The 22,947-nt window shown below is 39.3% G+C and overlaps 1 protein-coding gene across 1 annotated transcript in view; it reads left to right on the top strand.

Annotated features, from left to right (window-relative positions):
- LOC122171839 (myelin basic protein) overlaps window positions 1–21,841 on the top strand; it is a 106,111-nt gene extending 84,270 nt beyond the window's left edge. Inside the window, exons 4-9 of the mRNA XM_042839617.1 lie at window positions 4,405–4,835; window positions 16,788–16,892; window positions 17,479–17,514; window positions 18,026–18,058; window positions 18,996–19,118; window positions 20,139–21,841. Coding sequence (XP_042695551.1) covers window positions 4,405–4,835; window positions 16,788–16,892; window positions 17,479–17,514; window positions 18,026–18,058; window positions 18,996–19,118; window positions 20,139–20,195 — 785 coding nt within the window. The 3' untranslated portion in view covers window positions 20,196–21,841. The remainder of the gene's footprint in view (window positions 1–4,404; window positions 4,836–16,787; window positions 16,893–17,478; window positions 17,515–18,025; window positions 18,059–18,995; window positions 19,119–20,138) is intronic.
- Window positions 21,842–22,947: the final 1,106 nt, after the last annotated feature.

Here is a 22,947-nt window from a genome sequence, read left to right as displayed (position 1 = left end):
TTTGTCAGGCTCCTCACCTTGTGAAATTACAAATGAAAGTTTCATTTGTCTGGCCACAGGAATGCAATCTAAGTGTCAGTTCTAAAACTCTGTCATGCTTCTACTAATAACAGGAAAATCCTTTTCTACATGCTTAGCCAATGATCTTTATTATCCCAAGATGTAGTACAGAATAAATCTTTCTCTTTTACTTAATCTTGTTCAATAGAAGTAAATACAACACTGCTGGTAACATAGCTAGTTAAAAATCTGTATTGGGCCGGGTGTTGGGCGTGTTTTCCTTTTCGTTTCTTACTCTATATTGAATACTAAGGTATTGTTTTTGTTTTTTGTGTTTGGTGGTTTGTTTTTGTTTGTTTGGTTTTGTGTGTGTGTGTGAAACTGTGCCCCATGATAACATTATTCAACTGCTGTGTATGAGTGAGGTAGGTAGAGGTGCACTTTGCCAACCAGTAGAATGGAAACACCTTTTATTCTTGTCTGGTAGGAGTGCTCTGTATGCAGTGAGAGAAGAATCAAAAGTGTTGTGCTTAGTAGATGTTTTCTCGTTTTTGTGGAGGTTTGGTTTACAGTTTGACAAGCTGATAGGGAAAGTTGTGTTTCCTATGTAGACAAATATTCATCTTATGCTGTGAAATTGTATTGAAGCTACAGAGAACATTTATCTCTGGTTGGAGTGTTTCCCCCAGAAGTTATAAGTTTAAGTAAGGAGGGGAGGAGGAGAGTGGCCTGTAATGGAAGTGGTCTCTTAGCTAGCCACAATAGTTGAATTCCTGAGAATTTATGTTATGATACACACTGGTATTTCTCTATATTGTTTTTGCTAGTGTAGCAAATGGAGAAACTATTTCTATAAAGACATAATGCAGCAGTAGATCTGTTCTGGTTTTGTTTGGAGCTATGACCAACTGTTTTTCAAACTAGTGTACTGTGTGCAGTCTATTCCAGACAAATATTTGTTCAGAATTGACTTTCAACAATTTGACAAGCATCAGACAAACCCAGTAATTAGCTCTTGAAGTAAAATGTCTCATGGCATACTGCCTTCTGCACAGATCCTTAAAGTTAGGCTGGGAGCCATTTTTTGTCTGCAGTGTCTCAGCATAGAAACTGAAGAGAAATCAAGCTTTGCAGCTTCAAGTAATTTGACCAGATAACTCGTTTCTTCAGCCACATTTAACTGGTTCAACAGTGTTTGCCACATTTGCCTTTGATACTTGAGACTGCTGAGCACCATGTAGTTGAATTCTGTTTCCAAGGAAATTAAATGTTGAATTGGCCTAGTTTTCTTTTGTAGAATTGTAGAACCATTAAGGTTGGAAAAGACCACTAGGAACTAGGGTCATGTAGTCCAACCATCTACCTACCACCACCATTGCTGACTAACCCATGTCCCTAAATACTACATCTACCCTTTCCATGAACACCTCCAGGGAAGGTGACTCCACCAACTCCCTGGGCAGCCTGTTCCACTGCCTCACCACTCTTTCTGAGAAGAAACCTGAACCTCCCCTGGCACAAGTTGAGGCTGTTCCCTCTAGTCCTATTTCTAGCTAGTTAGTGATCTGCACTTTGTATAAAACAGGTTCTGACAGAAGCAATTGTTCAAACAGGGCTGAGGCTTATTTAGGGATGTTATTTTGATTGTCAAGAGATGGGATAAATCACTGTTGCCAAGTTGAGCTTTAAGGCATGGTGGTTTTGAGCATAGCAAGGTGTGTCCTGACTCCTATTAAAGACAATGAAGATTAGTTTTAATGTTGGTTCACTGAAAGCACCCTTGGAGTTTCCATTCATTTTATTTCATTAACAGACTATTTGGATTTTTTTTGGTTAATCAGTCTTGCTTCATTTTGGAAACAGATGGGTTGTCCACTCAGACCAACAATGTACAATTTAATAGTCTTCCAGTTATGCCTATGGCAATGCGTTGTGCTATGTTTACTCTTAAAATTAACCTATTTGCAAGACTTTTTTATAATGCCTGAAACCCTTTTCTTCTCTGACAGCTTTCTCTTGTAGAAATGATGTGTCATAGGAAGGCTATTCTAGCTTGTTTTAAGTCTTATACAGCCTTGTCAAAGCAGAACTTCATATTGCAGGGAGAAACAAACAGAACCTATAAGCAAATGTTTGTATGTGCCATTATTTCTGGGTCTCCTAAAGATGGTTGCTCTCTCAAAATGCACTTCAAGACTTCACTTAGTTAGCTCAAATATTTTTATTTATGTATTTTTACACCTTAAAGAACACTTAAACGTGAACAAAATCTGGAAAAAACTTACTTAAATGTATGCTTTCATTACTGAAATAGAACATACAGAAAGATTTATACTTCACAGCTCACAGAAGCAACTTTCATGGCACAAATGCCCTTCTTTGTTGCTTACCAATACACGTATTCAGTGACACAAAGCTCAACTGTTGTAAAAAATATTAGTATGCAGATGCTCTGGTGTCTTGTTAATGCATTTAATTAAATACAATAGCTTTATTGTTTATTTTTCTTTTTCTGTCCTTGACTGGATTTGTATTATGGTATAGAATCCAGTGTTATGGTTGCTATTTAAAATGTCTTGCAGTTTCAGCAAGTGTCACATATTGGTGGTGCTACTTTATCTTTCGTTTGATTAGGGAAAAATGGTTGAGTTTTAGTTACTGGTAAGAAATCCAAAAACGTCTTCTCAGGAAAACTAAAATCACAAAGTTGCCAGCAAATATCTTCCTCTTCTCCACTGATGAGGTCTTAAGTTAAAATTAGCAGTAGTTAAACAAGCATATTCCTGAGAAATACTTCCAAGTGTTTTAATCAAAGGAAAGTCTAAGTTTCCCTAACACAGTCTGGGTAGTTTTCAAAGGTGCACATCAAAATTGCACAAAATATTTTCATATGAGAAGCTGTGCAAAACTGCAGCAGACTAACTGATAACAACAAATTGTCACCTGGTAAGTACTAGGTATATTGTTGTAGACATCATAATTTCTGTCTTGTATTGTTACCCTTAAATTTATTTCAGAATTCTTCTCAGCCTGAGAAGAGGTTTCTTCAGTGCGTTGTGGGTGGGAAAAGCGGTATGAAATGACTACATCAAGTCCAAAATTGCTCTGAAGTACTGAAGCCCTGGCTACTTAGGAAACATAACAGTATTTGCCAGATTCTGTCCCTCGCATGGCAGAAAAGGCCAAAGCAAAGGGAGATTTAATGAGGTAATGAGAAGACCATAAAAGTAAAACATGACTAACTAGAGCTTCTCTCTGAAATTTAAAGCTTCATTAACTCCAAAAAAACTTGGTATTTGTGACATGGGGTGTGTTTGTGACAAGTGTTTGCTCTGAGGCTGCTTCTCAAGCAGTAATCTACCACTAGATTTGGTTTGGTTTTGTATTCCTGCGAAGGCATGTTAGATGCAGTATGCATCTACGTTTTTTAGTCTACAACAGAGGAAGACAAGCAAACAAAAAATTCAGTTTCCTGTCAACATAGAGCATGTGTGAAGGGCTGTGTCTTCTGTAACTGATTTTTTTTGCAGATAATTCAATGCATGCATTAGAACCCAACTGTAGAGAAGGCAGCAAATGTTGACAGACACCAAGGAGATTTGTTTTGGAGCCTCTCCTGGACAAATGCTCAGTGGGTTATGACGATCCTTTTTATCACTTCTCATAAATATTAAGTGCAATCGGGACAGCTTTGCTCATGGCCTTCAGCATCAGATAGCCAAGGCATCATATGAAGAAAAAGTGTCCTGAGAGGCAAAGCAGTTGAGTATTCTTTACTTGTTTGAAGAGATGATAATTTAAGAAGAAATCTCTCACATCACATTTTGCTTTTGTTCATGAATTTAATGGAATTGCTTCATTGTTAAAGGAGTCAAAGTGAGAAATTCAAAGTGGGGACAGAACCATCAGGTGGAGAAGCTCTGATAGCGCAGAGGGGCAACATGCACTGGGAAATGCTCAGTCCTGCTACTTTCCCCTGTTTAGGATACAAAAAGCATACTTTAGAGTTCCAGTCTTCAATGGAAATCTGACTGTCCAGACATTATAGCTGAAAGCCTCAGGGTCTCTAATAAACTAAACAAAATTATTTTATTTCAGTTATGCTTCTAACAAGTTATTAATCTATTTACAAATACTTGCAATTAAAAAAAAAAAGAAAAAAAAAAAAGCCAACAAAAAAGCACCTAGAGCTACTGCACATTTTGTGTGAGGACATCACTGCAGTTTCAGTTCCAAGATAGCTTAATGTTCTTGCAGGCTGCTAGGGAACATAGTTGCATTGCAACTGCACATATTACGGGTTTTGTATTAAATGGCCATCTCAAGGCAGTGGAAAGAAAGCAGCATTGTTCCCGGGCTGTTTTTCACAGGCCTGTATTCATATCTCATCCTTGTTGTTTGCAGGAGAGGCAGATGTGAACCAGAACAATGGGACCTCCACGAAGAGCCCAGCGGTGACAGACTCCAAAGGCACAGCAGACCCGAAGAATGCCTGGCCCCAGTCCCACCCAGCTGACACGGCCGGTCGCCCCCACTTGATCCGCCTCTTTTCCCGAGATGCCCCAGGGAGAGAAGACAACACCTTCAAAGATCGGCCCTCAGAGTCAGACGAGCTACAGACCATCCAAGAGGACAGTGCAGCAGCTTCAGAGAATTCGGATTTGATGGCTTCACAAAAACGCTCCTCTTTCCGGCACGGATCAAAAATGGCATCGGCAAGCACTACAGACCATGCTCGACATGGATCTCCAAGGCACAGAGACTCGGGTCTACTTGACTCGCTGGGCAGATTCTTTGGAGGTGACAGACACGTTCCCCGGCGGGGCTTCGGCAAGGTGAGCTCTGAGGAATAAAGAACTGCACAGCCACAGAAAAAAAAAAGTACAATTAAAGAGGAAGGGTGGGACTGAAAAGAAGGTGTAACAACGATAATGCAAGAGTTGACTTAGCCAGCGAGACAGTACTTGCAGTTGTGTAACTTAATGCTTGGCTTTGATCTGAAAATAACAAAAAAAAACCATAGATCTGAGAAACACAAGGAGCTATTTCTGGCTTGTGACAAGGAGTATTAGAAATCCAGTTGGCTTTAGAAACATTATCAAGTGGAATTTCTATGAGCAATTTATACGGTGCATTATGTGCATTTGTATGCTGTGCTGTTTAGAGAGAGACATGAGCCTGCTTTTGTGTTGTTTTTAAATATTTGCAAAACTGAGCTGGATGAAAGCACTAAATTCAAGATGATGGCTAGGTGGTTGGGCAGTAACTGTGGGACAGACTTGGAAAGGTATGGTGAAAAAAAAATGATGGCCAGGTTCTCAGCCTGCTTGCATAAGAGCATATTTTAAGGTCAGTTGATAGCATTGCTGAGGGGACAGGCTGACAGGTGTGCAAAGGAAGTCCAGTTAAGACATATTTTAAGCACTTAACATCTTAATATCAGAAATTGTGTAACAAAATCATTTATGCATTCTGACTTGAAAATCAAGGTATGGATGGAAGGATATTGTACTGTTTTCTCTCCTAGGATTCATTGGCATTCTTTGATAAGTATGATAGATACTGTATGTTGTTCACTGTTCCTGGAGAGCCAAAACTCATTTTATCAATTACATAGCAGTGGGTACAATGAAAATAAGCACTCTTGTATTTGTGCAATTTACACACTACAAAAACATTTAAACTGTTCCCAAAACCCTCATTTTAGCTAAATGTATTGTTTAATACTGTTGCTCAAATTGTATTTGTTACAAACAGCAATGCTCCTACTTGCCAGCTAGCCACAAATTTTTCAGTAACCTTAGAGAACCTGTGCTATCTGCTTCCCCATGGTGCTTGCTGGGACAGGTCACTACATGCAGCTTTCCCAGACCAGCTGTATCATGATGCCATTACATTAGGGCATGATGCTTTAATGATCATGGGACACCTGCAGGCTGTCAGTGCACTGCTCAGCTCTGGACTTGGAAGCACAGCTTGTACTTGGGCTTCCCTAAAGAGCTGGTGCACTGTGTTAGACCACTGGATGAAAAATGCTCTACAATGTCGGTATCACAGCTACAGCAAGCTTCTCAACTTGGGCACTAGGACTAAGCAAGCTGGGTATTCTGGTCTTCTTGTTTCTCATAGTTACAAACTGGGGTCAATCATGCTTATGACAATATGCTTACGACAAATATGAACATCTCCATCTTTAGTAGATGAATCTGACTGTCACTAGAACGTTCAACAAGTGGTTGCTGCGATAAATTCTCACTTTTCTAAACTGCAAATATCACAAATTGTTCCCGACAATGCTATGTTCTGCAGTCTCACTGGCTAGCTCAACTCTTGCTCTTTTATCCATATACTGCATTACTCAATGACAAATCAGATATTAAATGCTCTTAATGCCAAGAAAACATTACCAAAAACTTAGGCTATACAGAGGTGTGTGTACGCCCTTGCTTAGCAATAAAACCAACCAACCACCCCACTTTTTAGTAGTGATGACTAAACCATGGCTGCAAGTTGTACAGAGTTGTGTATTGTGTCCTTTTGTGTAAACATGATTGCTATGCTTCTCTGCAGATCCCTACACAATCCATCATGTGAGGGAACAGAGTGCCATCTGTCTTCTCTCTGTTACCATTCAGTTAAGTTAATTTGAGGCACTTAATGTCTGCACAACCAGTCCAGAATTATGGATGGTTAACACTTTTTTGCTTGGTAGAGGTAATTTCTTTAAGAAAGAAAAGACTACATTTAATGTTGGAGTCCTGGCTTACATATTTCAGCTGGAAGCACAGAGAGGCTTTGTCATCTTGGCAAAAGCCAGTCACATCAGCACTGACTTCAGTGCCAAAGCGTCTCTGTTCCCATTTATCACAATGATAATATTGATGCATGAAAACATATCTTGGGAATCTATTCCATAGGAGAGTTTCAGTGCTGAAGATGTTGAACAAGTGCCACAAACAATTTTTTTTTTTTTTTCTAACTATTATTTATTTAGGCTTTGAATCAATGCCTTTTGGTTTCTTGTATCAAGGAAGGCTTGTGGTGTCATTTATTTATATGTATGTACACAGAGGACATCGAGATGGCTAAATAATCTTATTTGTGCTTAAAACCTAAGTAGCTGCAATTTGCTGAATTTTGTAGAGTGTCAGAGTAGTGATACACCCCAGAGGTGTTCAAGGAAGAGCTGAACAAGAATGATGTCTTCTGGCAGTCTTCCAAACTCTGATAAGGAAACAGGGCTTTGCTAAATAAGATGCTATCCAAAAAGCACCTTAAAGTAGAGAAGTTCCTGGGACTGTATGGTTTATTTGCTTGCAGTCAAGTTTTAAAGCCTTTTAAAAACAGTTCTGCATCTGCCTTCCTTGTGCCCATCCTTTCTCAAGCGAGCTGTGCCCAGTGGGAGCATGCATCTCAACTGCCCACACCAACAAGCACTGGAATGCAAAGACAATACTCGCTCTTTGTACAAATTTAGGACTGACATTCAAGCAAAACACAGTATAAATTCTTTGTGGAGGCATTTTCATCTTTCAGCCATAGCTGGAAAGCACATAAATGAATAATATTCACTATTGTGTAAGGGAAGGTGGGGTAGGAACAAAGAAGCAACTGTTGCGTGGCCTCCTTTTCTCCCTTGGAGCAGATTTCTCCCTTATCATGGAATTCTGAAGTTAAATTAAGAGCCTGTAGGCATCCCAGGGGAGTAAATAAAAACAGAAGTACTGGAATGTACAGAAATACTTTCTCCTCTACAGGGCAGCAGTGCATTTGCCATTGTTTTCTCCACCCCAGCCCCATCGAGATTTTGATAAGAATCCCCAATCAAAAGCACAGCTTGAATTCAAACTTACAGAACTTGATTAAGGTAGAATATTCCGAGCACAGCTACTGTTACTCACAGCATAATTTTAGTCGTATTATAGAAGATGTTAACAAAGTGACAGAACGAACCTGCAGTGCAGACATTTCCAGAAGCACACAACACAGCAGTGTAACAATAAATTATGTTCGTTCTAATCTTTATGGAATATTTATCTAAACATCTGTGAAGTGTATGGGCAACTTTATGTTACAGTTCAAACCTCTCTTGTCTCTTAGGTTTTAACGTGTATTCAGCTTCAGTATGTGCTGAGTGCTCTTTTGTTTCTTTATGGGAACACCTGTGACTAAATCAGTTGGTTATGCTTTTGTAATTCTTTTCTTTATGATTTTTTTGTTGTTGTTCTGCTAGGGTTGGACTGTGAAACAAAAACTTTGGTCCCAGTTTAACATTATGTATTAACATACTAAACTTTAAACTACATTTGTGACAAAACGCAATGGAGCAAAAAATGGCGAATGGCAGTAAATGAGAGGCTTGGTGAGAGAAAAATGGATTGAGCCATCTTCTATATTTTGCTTCAGTTTTCTGTGTAACCTTGTGAACCGTGGCCTGTATGAAGCTTTGCACCTGCATTTCCTACCCACTCTGTGTGTTTGGGTGCAAAGGGTATGGAAGGTGGACATGGATTTCCTACCCTAGGGCTAGGAGGTAGCTGAGCTCCTGTGCTCCTCAGAGTGAGCAGAAGTGGGGATGATTGTAATGGGGAGCTGAAGAAAATGTTGCAGATAAAGACGCGCATGCATAAGGTCTCAAAGAATGACATAGGCCTACATGATTGTCAGAGCACCCATTGATCTTTTTCTCTTCGCACGTTGAACTCAATCTAATCTTTTGCGCAAGCTTTGACGTATCGTATGGCACTGTGAGAAAAGTAGTTACAGCAGTGCTAGTTTGCCTGTCAATGCTGTGATCTTTTACTTGCAAGTCTTGATTTTCAGGGAGTGGCATTGCTCACCAGATTCCGGCTTTGTAAACCTGCTGTGCAAGCAACGTGTGTGTAAATATTTTGGATATAGCTTGTGGTGATTGACTGTAACAATTTGGTTTTAATCTTTTGCTTTCTATGTGCTTTGTTTATATACTCATTAAACTGTTTACATGACAAAACTGGCGTACTAATGATTTAATTTCTTTTAAATACTTATAATATATTAACAGAAACACAACAAACCACTTCATAGTGCGAGAGGGCAGACAAAGTAATTAAAAGTAACTAAATTTGTGAGAAGCTTACAAAGAAGAAGGAATAGAGCTTACCTTTTAGATGGAGATGATAGGTTTTCAGTAGCCAAGGCAGTACATCCACATGGGGTGAACCGAATCCAGCTTCTCATTTTCACAGCACACAGCAAGGGGTGATACAGCACCTAACAGTGAATTAGTGTCAGAATTTCCAGTTTCACCGACGTTCATTCAGTCTGTAAGGCTTCTGAGCACTTTAGATTTGTCTGCTTAAAAAAAAAACAAGTAACCTGCACAAAAGAAGCGATTATTAACAGGTAAGTGCTGCATATCACCTGACAAGTGGAAGGCTCAGAAGCCAACATTGCACAAGACACGGTTTAACATCTTCATTTAACACACATAACCCATACCTGTTATATGTGCTTAACATTTAACACGTGATTTCATGCGCTGGAGCCAATTATCTCTTGCATCTTGAAACCATCATTCCTGTGAATATGGAAATCGAATTAGCTCAGATGAGATACTTAGAAGAGTGAGCAGTAATTCTTGGTAAAGTCTTGGTTTTGTATCATGTCCTGAATGCAGGAATGGGACAAAGCGCAGTCAGAAATGGGACAAAGCAGCAGCCAAAGATTTCAATGAGAATTTGAAGGGGAAATCACCATTGGATGGGCAGGAAAAACCTATGCACTTTTAGAATTAGCTTTTAGAATATTTTATCCACTCAAATACCAGTAAATCAACCAAAGCATTGTAAAAATCACTGTTTCTGGTCATTCTACAGCAGAAGACTTCCCTTTTTACGACATTTATAACAGTATGTTCCACCTCAGTTTCTGTTGCCTTGTTTCTGGAGACTTGTACCCATCAGCTCATGTAATACTCTGTTTAAAAAGGAGATAACGGTGCTCTCTAGAAACCCAACCATGCCTTATCTGGGCTTAAACAAGTGACAAAGGCAGGGAGGGAACCACAGCTCACACACAGGTCCGGTGAGCGTGTTCAAAGCTTAGCATAAGGCTTTGCGCTACCCAATATAACATCTCTCTCACTATGTCTACTTCTTTTGCTGCAGTCGAGCCATATTATTTGTAAATCAATCACTTTATATTTTAATCTATTCCATTGTTTTTCTTCTATCATACAAGCTCAATTCTTCGCAACGTGAGCTGTTATCCTTAGCACTTTTGCCATCCTGGGATGCCCAAAGCAGTGATGTTTTGAACTTCATAGCTATTTGCATATTGCAACTAAGTAAACGCTCCCTAATAGAAAACTGAGAAAAAAGTTAATAGTCTGTTTTGCTGACCTTATTTTGTACCACTGTCAACACATGTTATTAGCAACAGTTGGTGGCTTTCATTTCATGTACTGATATAAAATACCTGATGGAGCTGCTGAGATGTTGTCAAGGTAGCTGTGCGTAGTTACCCATCGCACAATAAAGTGACCAGGTGTCATGCGAGCTACACAAAGTCCTTCACTACTGCTTTAAGATACTCTTATTGGATCTCACCGGTCTTTCATTTGTAATACACTTACTTACTTTTTCATTTTTGACATTTCATACAATTAACAAACCCTCAGGGATGGGAGGCCACTTTTTCTCCCTCCTCATTTTATAGCAACTACATCATTGGCATTTTCACCTCTGAGAGTATTTGTTTCAAAGAAATATGCTGTTTAATATGCCATGTGTAATTATTTTGCAATAGTTTTCTCTCTTTGCCATTGTATTTTTCTCCTAACTTAAGCTACCATCAGCAATAATACATGTAAACAACCTGCACATGAGTTCAGCATGTCTTTTTTTTTTTTTTTTTTAACCTATTATAGGCAAAAAAGAAACAGAACGTGGCCAATGCCTTTAAATAAGAGCACTGATAAAGCAGTGTAAAGTTTGAGGGGTTGGCATTTTGCTGGTGTTAGCAATTACAGAGAGGAAGCGTTTCATGAAATGAAACCAGCACCACTTATACCTCAGCTCAGGGCTGTAACCTTCTTCGTTACTGTTTTTCTGGTCAGCAGTTGTATGATGATTGCATACACTTGGTATTTACATAGTTTAGTTTTCCAAACAATTATCATCTTTTATTGCATTTGCTTCTTGATTACGTGCAAATATTAGGCATTGGGCCTCCTTAATGTTTTCACATTTCACATTTCTGCTTTCTTGCTAATATCCGTAACCACAGCGTTACATTCTTTTGATGTAACCTTGCCCAAACATGCAGGCTGTCAGCAATAGTGATAAACATCTCATCTGTGATGCCATTCATGTTGTGGCAATGCACATCTAAGTCCTTATGGCTGAGAGGTTTGTTGGTGGCAGAAGCTACCTGTAAACTACCCTGAGAATCCCTGTCCACAACCTCTTCTGTTGGAACAACTCTTCTCAAAGAAAACTTATGCTGGGTTTCTATAGAGGTAGTTTCTACAAGACTCCATTCACAATGCCTGAATGACACCACCTTGATAAAAGCAGCAGACAACAATACTGAAGATGCAGCAGAGTCTATACCTGAGTAGATGAAGAGCCTCCTCATCATGAAAAACATTTGAATAAAACGACTAACGCTAAGCAGAAAAATGCTGCAGAAAAGTAAATTGGAAAAAAATAAACATGAGGAAAAGCCCAGAGGTATGACAGCACCGCTCTCTCACTCAAAACTGCTGTAAAACAGGTCATTATCCTGAAGCACTGCCAAGATTCTTCATTTGTCCCCTATAATTTTTTACTGTCACCTACTAATCTGTGAACCATAATCAAGGAATTAAGGAGTAAAAGGGTTTTGAAGAAGTATGGTTCTGGATCATCGATGCTCACTTACCTCTCCTGATGGACTGTACTACATTGCCTCCTTCTTCAGGCTGTCCATATCTTTGGGTTTCTTTTCAATCATCTCTGTTCTTTCCTCCAGCATGTTTTGTCCCCATCTTTGCTTTGGTTCCTCCTCTTTCTGTTCACCACCTATTTCAAGGCAAAAGAGTGCAATGCTGAGTTCAAGTTGCGCCACGAGAGGCTCAGGTTGGGTATTAGGAAAAACTTCTCATAAAGAGCAGTGCGGCAGTGGCACAGGCTGCCCAGGGAGGTGGTGGGGGTCACTGTCCATGGAGGTGCTCAGGAACCATGTGGATGTAGCACTGAGGGATGTGGTAAGTGGCCAATAGTGGTGGTAGTTGAACAGTTGGGCTAGATGATTTTGGAGGTCTTTTCCAACTTTAATAACTCTGTAATTCCACACAGGACTGAAAGCCACAATCTCCAGGACTCCCTATCTTTCTTCCTACCAATCTGCTCTGTTTCTTTGGGCAACTCGTTTTGGTTCTGTCTTAATGTCTGTGAGAAATTTACAGTACCATGACAAAGCTACATGGCTCATCCTTTTTGAAGTGATTAGAAAAGTTCATTGAGTTAGATAAATACTTATAAATCACTTATAGGATCTCCTTTGGTCCAGCATGGGGAGAATGTGTCAGCTTTTCCCTCATTTATTGCAACAGGTCAGTAAATCGTGGACAGCATCGAAGAAACATCTGTGAGGCAAGCTCTGAGGCAAACACTACATACAAAATACCCTGAATTATGAAATGAAACAAATTGTCATTCTTCCCATGATTGCTCTGCTCAAACTACATATAGTATAATGGTGTATACAGCCATTGAAAGGACACATCTCTCTATTTCCACTTGGAAGTCTGCTTTGAAACACTTAATGTTTAAAGGACATTTTTTTTCTACTACCACTGCTGCAAATTTCTTAATGGGGTTAAGCATCACTTCCCACAGTGAAACAGTTCGGTTTTATATGGCAATCTGAATGTACTTCTTATATCTCTATCTTTTTTAAATGCACAGATTTTTTTATGATCCATGCACAGTGACTTCTGTGAAGATAACCCACTGAAAACCATGAAACCCACTGAACCCATGAAGAATTGCTTTTCACTCTTACACATGTCAAAAATGCATATAAGGTTTGATTTAAAATCAGCTATTTTCCAGTTTCATATGCATCTTGATTTTTTCAGGCAACAAAGTTACATATTAATGATATCAATAGGAATCTGAAAAGCTGTAAATTTGGTACTCCTGAGCTAAAACACCTCAACGTTGTTGTTGTCACTAATACATATCACCTACTGCTTGGAAATTAGAAGCTCTAAGTTTGTCTTTAAATGTATATGCAGCCTCTATTTATAAGTGATCTTACAGGAAACAAGAGGCTTTAGAGCTTATAATACATATTGCAAAGTCTCCCTTAATAAGCAAGAGCTGCAAGACACATTGCTTACACCAAGCAAAAGCAGAGACGCACTTCATAGGATCTCAGTGTCACTAAATGCTGCTACTGCTCAGACACACTTTTACACTCACCATCATATCTGAAGGCAAAATCAAGTGGGACACTTAGAGTACTTAATTGCACTTGCTTTAAATGAAAGTGAATCTACCTCCTAAATCTCACTGTTCTCAAGTTAGACAAATATATCACAAAACAGGATTAACAAACTCAGCATCCAAATTTTTGAAGCAAAAGGCCTCTACTCCTTTTACCAAACAACTCAACACCTCTCCCTCTCACCTCCTGCAGGGTCAGAGTGCGGGCATTAACACCACTTAGCAATTACAAAGTGCCATAGAACAACAGGAATTGGCCAGGCCTACTGTGTCAGAAAAATAAGCATTTATTCAGGGATATTCACCACAATCAGAGATGTAATACTCCTACAGAAGTGCAAGTGGAACACATGCTTGAACTGCACGTAGATTCTTGTGACTGCATGAGAGAGATGGCAATCAGCACACACCTAACAGCTCTGTCAAGGTTTTCAATACAGTGGAATGACACAGGGAATGAAATGTCCACATGCAGCTACTGTTAAAATACTTGCTGCTTTTCTTTGCACTATACTGAAAGTTTCTGTAGTGTCTTAGTGGCCAACTCACATAACACATTGGCACAGGGAAATAACACAACTTCCCAGTATACCACAAGCAAGAGCCACAAAGCCTCCCATATCAAATCAGCCCCAAATAAAGAATAACCTGGGATATTTGACAGACATACACACGTTCATATTCACATTAATAATCCTTAAACTTAATTTCACAATGGATTTGCAAACTATGTCTTGGTCATCAGATCTCCCACACGCAGCCTAAGCAAATACCCAGCATTGGCCAAAATTGCCTATTAACATTATTCAGATTGAGGAATCTTTCCCCTGTGGCTTTTTTTTTTTTCTTGGCACATGTATAGCCAAGCTGGCTTAGCTGTCAAGCACAAAGTTAACAGAGAGTGGTGGAAAGATGAGCATTCCTCTCTGTTCCAAGTACCAATTTCTGCCAATTGCTGTTTACTACAAACCATCCTGCTGCCTCAGAAGTTGCACTGGTGCAAAAGAACCTCTGCTTCAGTGTTTGTAAACAGAACCCAAGAGGCCTAAATCTTTTTCTAGGAAAGGAGACAGACTCTTTAGCAGGGTCTGCAGTGATAGAAAAAGGGGAAATAGTTTCAAGCTCAGGGAGAGTAGATTTAGGTTGCATACAAGGAAAAAGCCTTTTGCAGTGAGGGTGGTGAGGCACTGGAACACACTGCCTAGTGTTGCAGTTGATGCCCCATCCTTGGAGACTTTCAAGGCAAAGCTGGATCAGGCCCTGGGCAACTTGATCTAGCTGTGATGTCCCTGTTTCATTACAGGGGAGTTGGGCTAGATGACCTTCAGAGGTCCCTTCCAACTCTAAGGATTCTATGACACTAAATTCAGGACTATCCTTTGCAAGTGTGTTTCATAATCTATAGCCAAGTTTACTTTCCACTCGCAACATTCTAAAAGCTGATAGTCAGGAAAACACTGCAATTACCTGAACACACTCAAATTTAAGTTTTTAACACCTATAGCTATTAGTTATTGCTCTTCTGAGGGATATGTCTTTTGTAGATCATGCATGTGTGCAATCTCAGTAAAATAAAAACCACTGAGCTCTCCTTCTCCCCTTTAGGGCTACAAAAATTGAAATGACACACTACAGGTGGAAAAGAGAGTCCAACAGCTTATACACAAAAGGGAAACATGTAATTTAGACTTAGAATACTGGAAGATTCTGTCCACACATAAAACTTCTGATCACATGAAAGAAAAGCCCATGATTTGTAACAGTGGGAAACACTGTCGTAAATTCATACAGACCATCCTTATTCTTAAAAAGAGGTTCAGATTTGCTACTGCTGATTCACTACAAAGGGGACCCAAGCAAAGACTATTCCAAAACGTGGCACCACTGATCTGAGAAATTTTGTAGGTAACATTTTTCAATGAGCTAAATTATTAATGCCTCATGATGGGCCAGAATGCTAAAATCGAGAAACTCAGACTCCACTACATTGTAAAACAGAATTATTCCCACCTTTTTTTGCCTGATGGCAAGATACATCTGCTTGTGTATTCCATTGGGCTTCATGTAAGATTGACAGCAACCGGCTGTTAAGACATTGTGATCTGCAACACCGCTGAAAAAGTGTAAAAGAACACAGATCAGAGTGTTTATGATAAACATATATCAATGTTCTCCTTAAATATAGACTTAAAAGACAACATGGCAGAGGTAACTTGTTCTGAGCACGTGTTGGTGCCTTACAGGCTCTCCTCCTCATTGCAACACTGCTCATGAGCCAGGAGTCCCACTGCAACAACACAATCAAGTCCTTCTGTAGCAAGCTGAGCCATGTTCTTCTATGCAACAAAAGCAAAGTGTATTCTAAGTAACTGCTCATACTGTTCCAGAGTCAAACGTTCATTCTGTTTGGAAGAGCTTATGTTCTCTCACTATTTTATCTCACTACTCTTTCTATTTCTGTTTAGAGGTCAATGAAATCTGTATCACCCATGTGGTACTTTAAGAGATGCCACTGTTATTTCCATTCTCTCCTGCCTTCCCTGTTGCACACAGCTGGGAGAGAAACACTGTACCTTGACATTGGCAATGATGGACAGATGTTTGTTTTTGGGTCACTCATAGGTACAGATTCTTTTTTTAAATTTAGTCCTGCTGCATCCATTGATAGCTATACGATTGTTTTTGACATTATTTTTACTGCAACAACTGCCTCGTGCTCTCAGTATTCACTCTTCACAATGTCTTTATCTGTGTGCTTTTGTCCTCAGTAAGTGCACTTTTCTGTACTGCAACAGGAACACCACTGAAAATAGAAATACTGTCAGTCTCTTTTCATTACTTCACTCCAAAACACAGTTGCTCTTGCAATTCATTGGTGCTATATAGTCTATGACAATGGAGAAAATCAGATACAATCCATTCCCGCTCTCCCATGGAAGATGATCCAGCTTAAGTTTTCTCAGGTTTTCTCTCTAAAAGTGCATCCTATGGTCCAACTTCAAAGGAAGCAAAAATTGTAAAGTCTCTGCTAATCAGAATTGCCCCAGATTTAGTTCCATGCTGGGCTGTGATGCTGTTACAAACACACACCATTATACAAATATACATGCACAACATACGTATGCGTTTGACACAATAGCATCTTTGCCAGTCTATCAAAAAATTGTTCCTTTGCAGCACTGATAACTTTCTGACTCAATCCCTACAAATTTCCAAGGCACTCCCCTCTCCTTCCTCTCCCACAAAGTGAGCTTTTCCCAACAGCTGCTGGTCTCCTTTCTCCCTGCTGACCAGACTCTGCTGTTGTTGCAGGATATACATGCAGCCAGGGCTAGCCATGTAGGCTCCATCCCCCAGAGGTCTCAGCACGGCCGGCCTGGTGATGACAACCCTGTAGTCCACTTCTTCAAGAACATTGTAAGTTCCACTTCTCATTATGCCCTATAACTCTCCTTCAGATCCACCTATAATCAAATAAAATATCCCACAGTCATTACCCTTTACTAACAAATTCTTCTACACCTTTGAGCTAACCATGCAATTCAGTGTAATTTTACCTGGAAACAAGAACAATGCTGAAATGTTACACCAAAGTGGGTGAACCCTCAATTAGCACAGTCACATTTCAAGAGCAGTTGTCGTAATTATGCAGCTTCACCATTTACAAGGTTTGTGCTGCTGTCTTTGGCAACCAGTGTATTTGTTTAAAAAGAAATTTAAAAATGTCCACACAGCAATAAAAACAAAATTAACAACTAATGCATAAGGCCTAATAATTCCTGGTGACATTGAAAGTTTCCTGAAGACACTAAAGGTCAGGCTGGACAGGGCTCTGAGCAACTGATGGAGCTTGTGGGTGCTCCTGCTGATTGCAGGGGAGTTGGACTAAGTGACCTCTGAAGGTTCCTTTCAACTCAAACCATTTTATTATTCTCTGAATCTGCTTAATGATTATCACCATTCATTGTTCCTTTGGCTTTGTAACTTTTTTGTTGTTTTTTAGGTCTCACCCCGTACTCCTCCCCCAATGCAAGCGAAGGTAAGATCTGGCCAGGGCTCAGGCAGTGCCCAAGAGTCTTTGGGGCTCATTTATACCATTTCAACTACCAGTCCATTTATTTTCTTCAATCATGCTGAATAGAAATCAAGAATTGCCTTTGGGAATAAGATTTTTCTCTCCTCATGCATTTCCTGATTTGCTGCATGACATCTAAATTAAAGCCAAATGTTGGGGTCTTTATATCTAAATTTTGTTGTGGGTGCTTCACATAGTAATACTAACAATAGGTACAGCTGTCAGCCAAGCTCCAGGAACTGTTTTCACACTGATAAGCTGACACAACTCTCACAGCCCATGACTGATGAACAATGGCTGGTGATGGAGGCTCTTGTGATTCTGACTGAGAACTTTGCCTTTTTCATTTTATGGAATGACTGATGCTTCATTATCTGGCCAATTTGACATTGTTTTTCACTGCATTCTCAACACCTTCTGATCCAATGTTTTGTAGTGACCATTGTGCCACTGTTTCTGTTTCTTCCATGTGCAGGGAAGAGGACTGTCCCTCACCAGATTTAGCTGGGTAGGTGATGAATGTGCTTTCAGAAACAGCCATGTTATTTACCAGGCCAAAGCATATCTTGCTCCACTGCCTCAAGCTGCTGCAGCAACATGATAATTTTGTTTTGTCTCGGTTTAGCTATTTTGCTTTTCCTGTTCTTCTTTCCTCCCTCCTCCCACAGCACTTTAAGATGGTAATCTGGTCACTCGCTCTTATCCAGCACACTGACAGCCTCGCAACAAACATTTCTTTTGCTTCAGCACGAAGGGAACAAAATCCACTGCATGACAAAGCTGTCATCCTTTAAATCTCCTGGGAGACTCACTGCTACAGGTTTCTTCTCATGGGAAGGACAAGAGGGCAGGTGGTGTCCAGGTGGGGATGTGTCCCCAGTAAGCCCTATAGAACTAACATTGCCACTAATTGAAGTATTTGGTCTCACCTTTCCTTGCCATCTCTTCCACTGTGAAGAGATCAGCCCAAGTTAGAAAAGTTCCTGCTCTAGTTATCACAGCTAATTAAATCCTACTTCTCTGCTGCAGGTTTGGTTCTGTAACGAGAAGAACATGTACATTTTAAGCTAAAAAAAATACTACAGCCTTCAAGCTGTTACACATTTCTTTCACTGCCAACAGAACACCAACTTACTTCATGCATAATCACCTCAGAACTTGTAAATTGAATTTATTTTTTATTTAAGTTTTGTCATGCAGGTTAATGCTCTCAGCATCCGCTTTTGATTATTAATTCTTCTTTTACAGATTGTTTCCCTCAGGTATCAGCACACTGAAAAAACCTCCTAATGCTTGCCTTCACTCCAGCTTATTACTTAAAAGATCATTTTATTGCGTCTCCTCTAAGACTCTCTATTTTTCAGCGATGACAACAAAAGATTACCATATGAATATGCACAACGCCAATGCTGATTTGAAACATACACCAAACTCTTTCTTTGCAGGGTGGTGAAGGACACAAGCCGGGATACGGAAGTGGAAAATTCTATGAGCACAAATCTGCTCACAAGGGACACAAGGGATCCTATCACGAGGGCCAGGGCACTCTTTCCAAAATCTTTAAACTGGTAAAGTACAATTGAACTTACTGTAAGTGCAAACAGTTGAGCCCAGAGAAAAGCTGAGTGCAGCTCAACCTCTCCAGGAGCTGCCACGTTTCCATAAACCTTTGAAGGAAGTAGGCATTCACAAAGAAATTGCCTTATAAAACCACCTCACAAATAGGTAAACCATTTGACAAGAGATTAGGCTTCAGGTAAATGGTTTCTTTGGTTTGTTTTTTATAAAAAAAGGCAACTGAAAATGCAGAATAGTTCAGTTTTACAAATAGAATCTTTAGAAATAGAAGTTAAATACTTCAATTATCCTGAAATGCCCACTTACAAATCACTCCCAGTTCAAGTATTTCAGAAGGGCTCCAATCCATTGCTTGCTTTAAGAATCAAAACAACCACTCAGAGTTGAGCCTGGATCTCACCTGTGTAAATCTCCAAAAGAAAGTTTCTCACCATGCAAGTCTCTGCCTGGTGCAACTCCAGAGCATCACAGAAGAACATAGGCCAACCTTTTTTAACCTTCTGTGTAAGGAAAAAGGAAAAAGACACATGAAAAGTGTGTTTTATGGGAAAAGAAATTAGCCAAATCTCAAATAAATAATAATTTAAAAAAATTCCAAGCCTTCAGCTTGGATCTCCTTTGCTAAAAAAGACGTAGGGCTTTTCTCAAATGTATGAATTGTTACAAATATAATCAAGATCAAGAGCCACTTTCTTTCTTTCTTTTTCTTTTTTTTTTTTTTTTGGATGTACAAACACATCGCTTTCATAAGGAAGACCTGAATAAGAACATGCATGTACAACTAACACCTGCCTAGCTACATATGAGAAATTTAATGAGAATAAATGAATCCTATGTGAAAGTATATGAGAAGCAATTGGTTCATACAAAAATTCAAATAAGACTTTGCAATATACCAGAGTCATTTTCATTTAGATATGTAAGGTTTTGTATTAGACTGATATTTTTCAACACGTAGCCCCACACACACAGTACCTTGTTGTTAATTAACTCCATTCCTCCTTCCCCAGGGAGGCTCTGGCTCCCGGCCTGGATCGCGGTCTGGCTCACCAGTTGCGAGGCGCTGAAGCTCTACAATGCCATTCAAGGATCATTCACGCACTCTGCTTCATAATCTAACTGCCTTAAAATTAATAACAACTGCAAGAATTACCTAGTTAGATGCAGTCCATTATTTAGTGCCAATTAGGTTCTGCATGCAGTAGATAATACAAACTTCTATTGGCAATCCCTGACCAACAGTTGAATGAAAGGAACACACAAAGTAGATTTACTAGCTGTTCTCCCTGTTTTACGTAGAGTAACAAGATGTCTGACTTTACTCATTCTCCTTCAGGGTGCCCTAACTGTATGCTGGACTTCATTATTTCTCCCAGGCTCCTAATCTGAGCTCCAGCCTTATGGTTTCATTTTAGCGAAGGTCAGAATCGCAAATAAAGAGTTAATGTCTTGGATACTGAGCACTGCCGTTAATGAGCTTTTGAAACACTGCTGTAAAAACAAACACAAAACCCATCATGTGCAGAAGTTGTAAGGACTGTTTATCCAAATCCTTTTTTTTTTTAATTTATTTATTTGGGATTTTGGTTTCTGTTTTAATCTTCCTTCTCTCACTCACAGAATAATTTATTTTCATAACAGGATTAGGCAGTCACGGAAAGGTTCACCAAACATTGCGAGTTCAAGGTATGTGAAATGTGGGAGGGGGCAGATGTAGTAGAATCAATACGATGCAGAGCAATGGCAATAAGGAAACGGCTTTCCACACCACAAATTGCTCACCGCATCCAAACCATTAGAATTAAGAGTAGATGAGGGAGAGAAAGAGGATTTCAAATTTGAGTTAGACTAATGCAAAGAAACAAGGGATATTCCCAGCAACGAAACATCAGATCACACATGTGACCACTGGACGTCACTGTTGCTCCACATAAACTGCTGCAACAGCATAAACTTTGCAGTAAAGTAAGTAATTACATATAAACATGAATAAGTCTAATTTCTGAAAGAAAGCCCTTCAGTACTGGTGTCTCAGATAGTCCTGCACATCTCATGAGAGAACTTCAAACCTTGCTCTTGGTATTGCAGCAGTGTTGTATTTAGTTGGCTCTTCTTTTGACTGAGTAACATCTGAATGCCTGTTAAGGGCAGCGCACCAAAGCAAACTCATAGTAAACTACTGTGAACATTTAACTGTTGTACTGTAGTTGCCTCATAGAAATGAGTTATAACAGAGTTAGATTTAGATATTAATTGTTCACAGATAACTAAAATGAATGTGTGGCAATGGTATTTCCAGCCACACGAAGAGAAATACAAGGCTCTTCTGAATTGCACTGTTTTATTACTTAAACTCACCATTCCTTCTAGCTCTTCTCTAGACATCTGATTAATTACTTCCTTTTTTAGTTTTAGCCTGTGTTGTAGACTGAGGTTAATGCTTCCCAAGTTGAAACTGCATCTATGTGTCCAGTAGAAGTTACCTATACACACGTATGTTAATTCACATCTAAATCTATTGTAGGTTTATATTCAGTGTCCATTAATACAAAGCAAGGGAAGATGGAGAATAGAAAATAGAGACTAAGGAAAACAAACCCACCAAAATTATATACACGTATTACATCTTCTGTTACCTGTGTTGTTTGCTATGTGTATTTTTCTATTGTAGCTTCATTCAGATTTATACTCAGCAACGTAATAGTGGATTTAATTTGAAGACATATTGTTCTTATAGGAACAAAGCTTTTAAAATTTATCAAAATAAAGTAATCGATACGTAATGAAACTTGAACCGGTTTTGTCTTTTGTAATGTAGGCTGTGTACAAAAAAAAAAAAAGCTCCTTTTTTCCTCCTGCTATTTATTCAGTGCTGAAGATAGTGGAAAATGCCTCAGTTGCACGTTCATAGGCTTCCTGTGACATTGGTGGTGCCTGAGCATCAGCCTTGTGGGCCATGCTATGACACAGGATTCATGGGACACCCAGGGGGGCATTGCAAGTTAAAAAAAAAAAAAAAAAAAACAAAAAACTATGAAATTCTGCCTTTGTAAATAAGCACAGCAAACAGTATCTTCCTCGATCACAGTAGGTAATACTCCATTTGATTTTCAAAGAACTCTACACAAGTAGAAAAGCACATTTAAGGTAAAAAGTTATCTAAAGCTGCTTCCTCCACTTCATCACACTTCTTTTCCCTCACTAACTAATAACTAATAACCAAGGCTGGAAATGGCTTCTTGAAAATTTACTTCATATAGGAGAAAAGGTACGGTAATATAATACAATATTTTTCCAACGTAAGTCTTGAGGGAAAGACTGAGACAGACTGAAATCTAGTCTTAATTTTTCAGCAGTTTTGATGAAAACAAAACCAAACAGCACAATAAGTGCCTCTATGACTCTTAAAAAAAAAAAAAAAAAAAAAAAAAAAAGAGAACAGAGAACCAGCACTAGATGTTTATTATTTCTTGTACTGAAGGCAGGGACATAAAACCAAATGGAATCCTTGGGTAAGCACAAACCTACTGCTGCAACAACCCAGAAAGAACTGAGGCACTCCTATGCCTTGTTCCCTTATGCACAACACAACCTGATTCTTCAACAGAGTCCTTGGATAAGAGTTCTGCTTCCTAAACAGGATGCATCTAACTCAATGTTTTCTAAAGCATTAGTAATGTGTTTGTTCTAGTGTCTGCATCCATACTGAAGGTCTGCTTGGAACCCTTCCAATTCAATCTCACTGAGTAGCCTCAACAATGAAAAATCTCTGTATGAAGATACTTGAGAATGGATTCCTGAAGTTCACCAACGAAGAGG

The sequence above is a fragment of the Centrocercus urophasianus genome, unplaced genomic scaffold (assembly GCF_019232065.1).
Source record: "Centrocercus urophasianus isolate 14NV4802_14NV808 unplaced genomic scaffold, USGS_Curo_1.0 seq_11, whole genome shotgun sequence".
Lineage (NCBI taxonomy): Eukaryota > Metazoa > Chordata > Aves > Galliformes > Phasianidae > Centrocercus > Centrocercus urophasianus.
The sequence above is the reverse complement of the archived record's forward strand: the minus strand, read 5'-3'. Positions and strand labels throughout refer to the sequence as shown.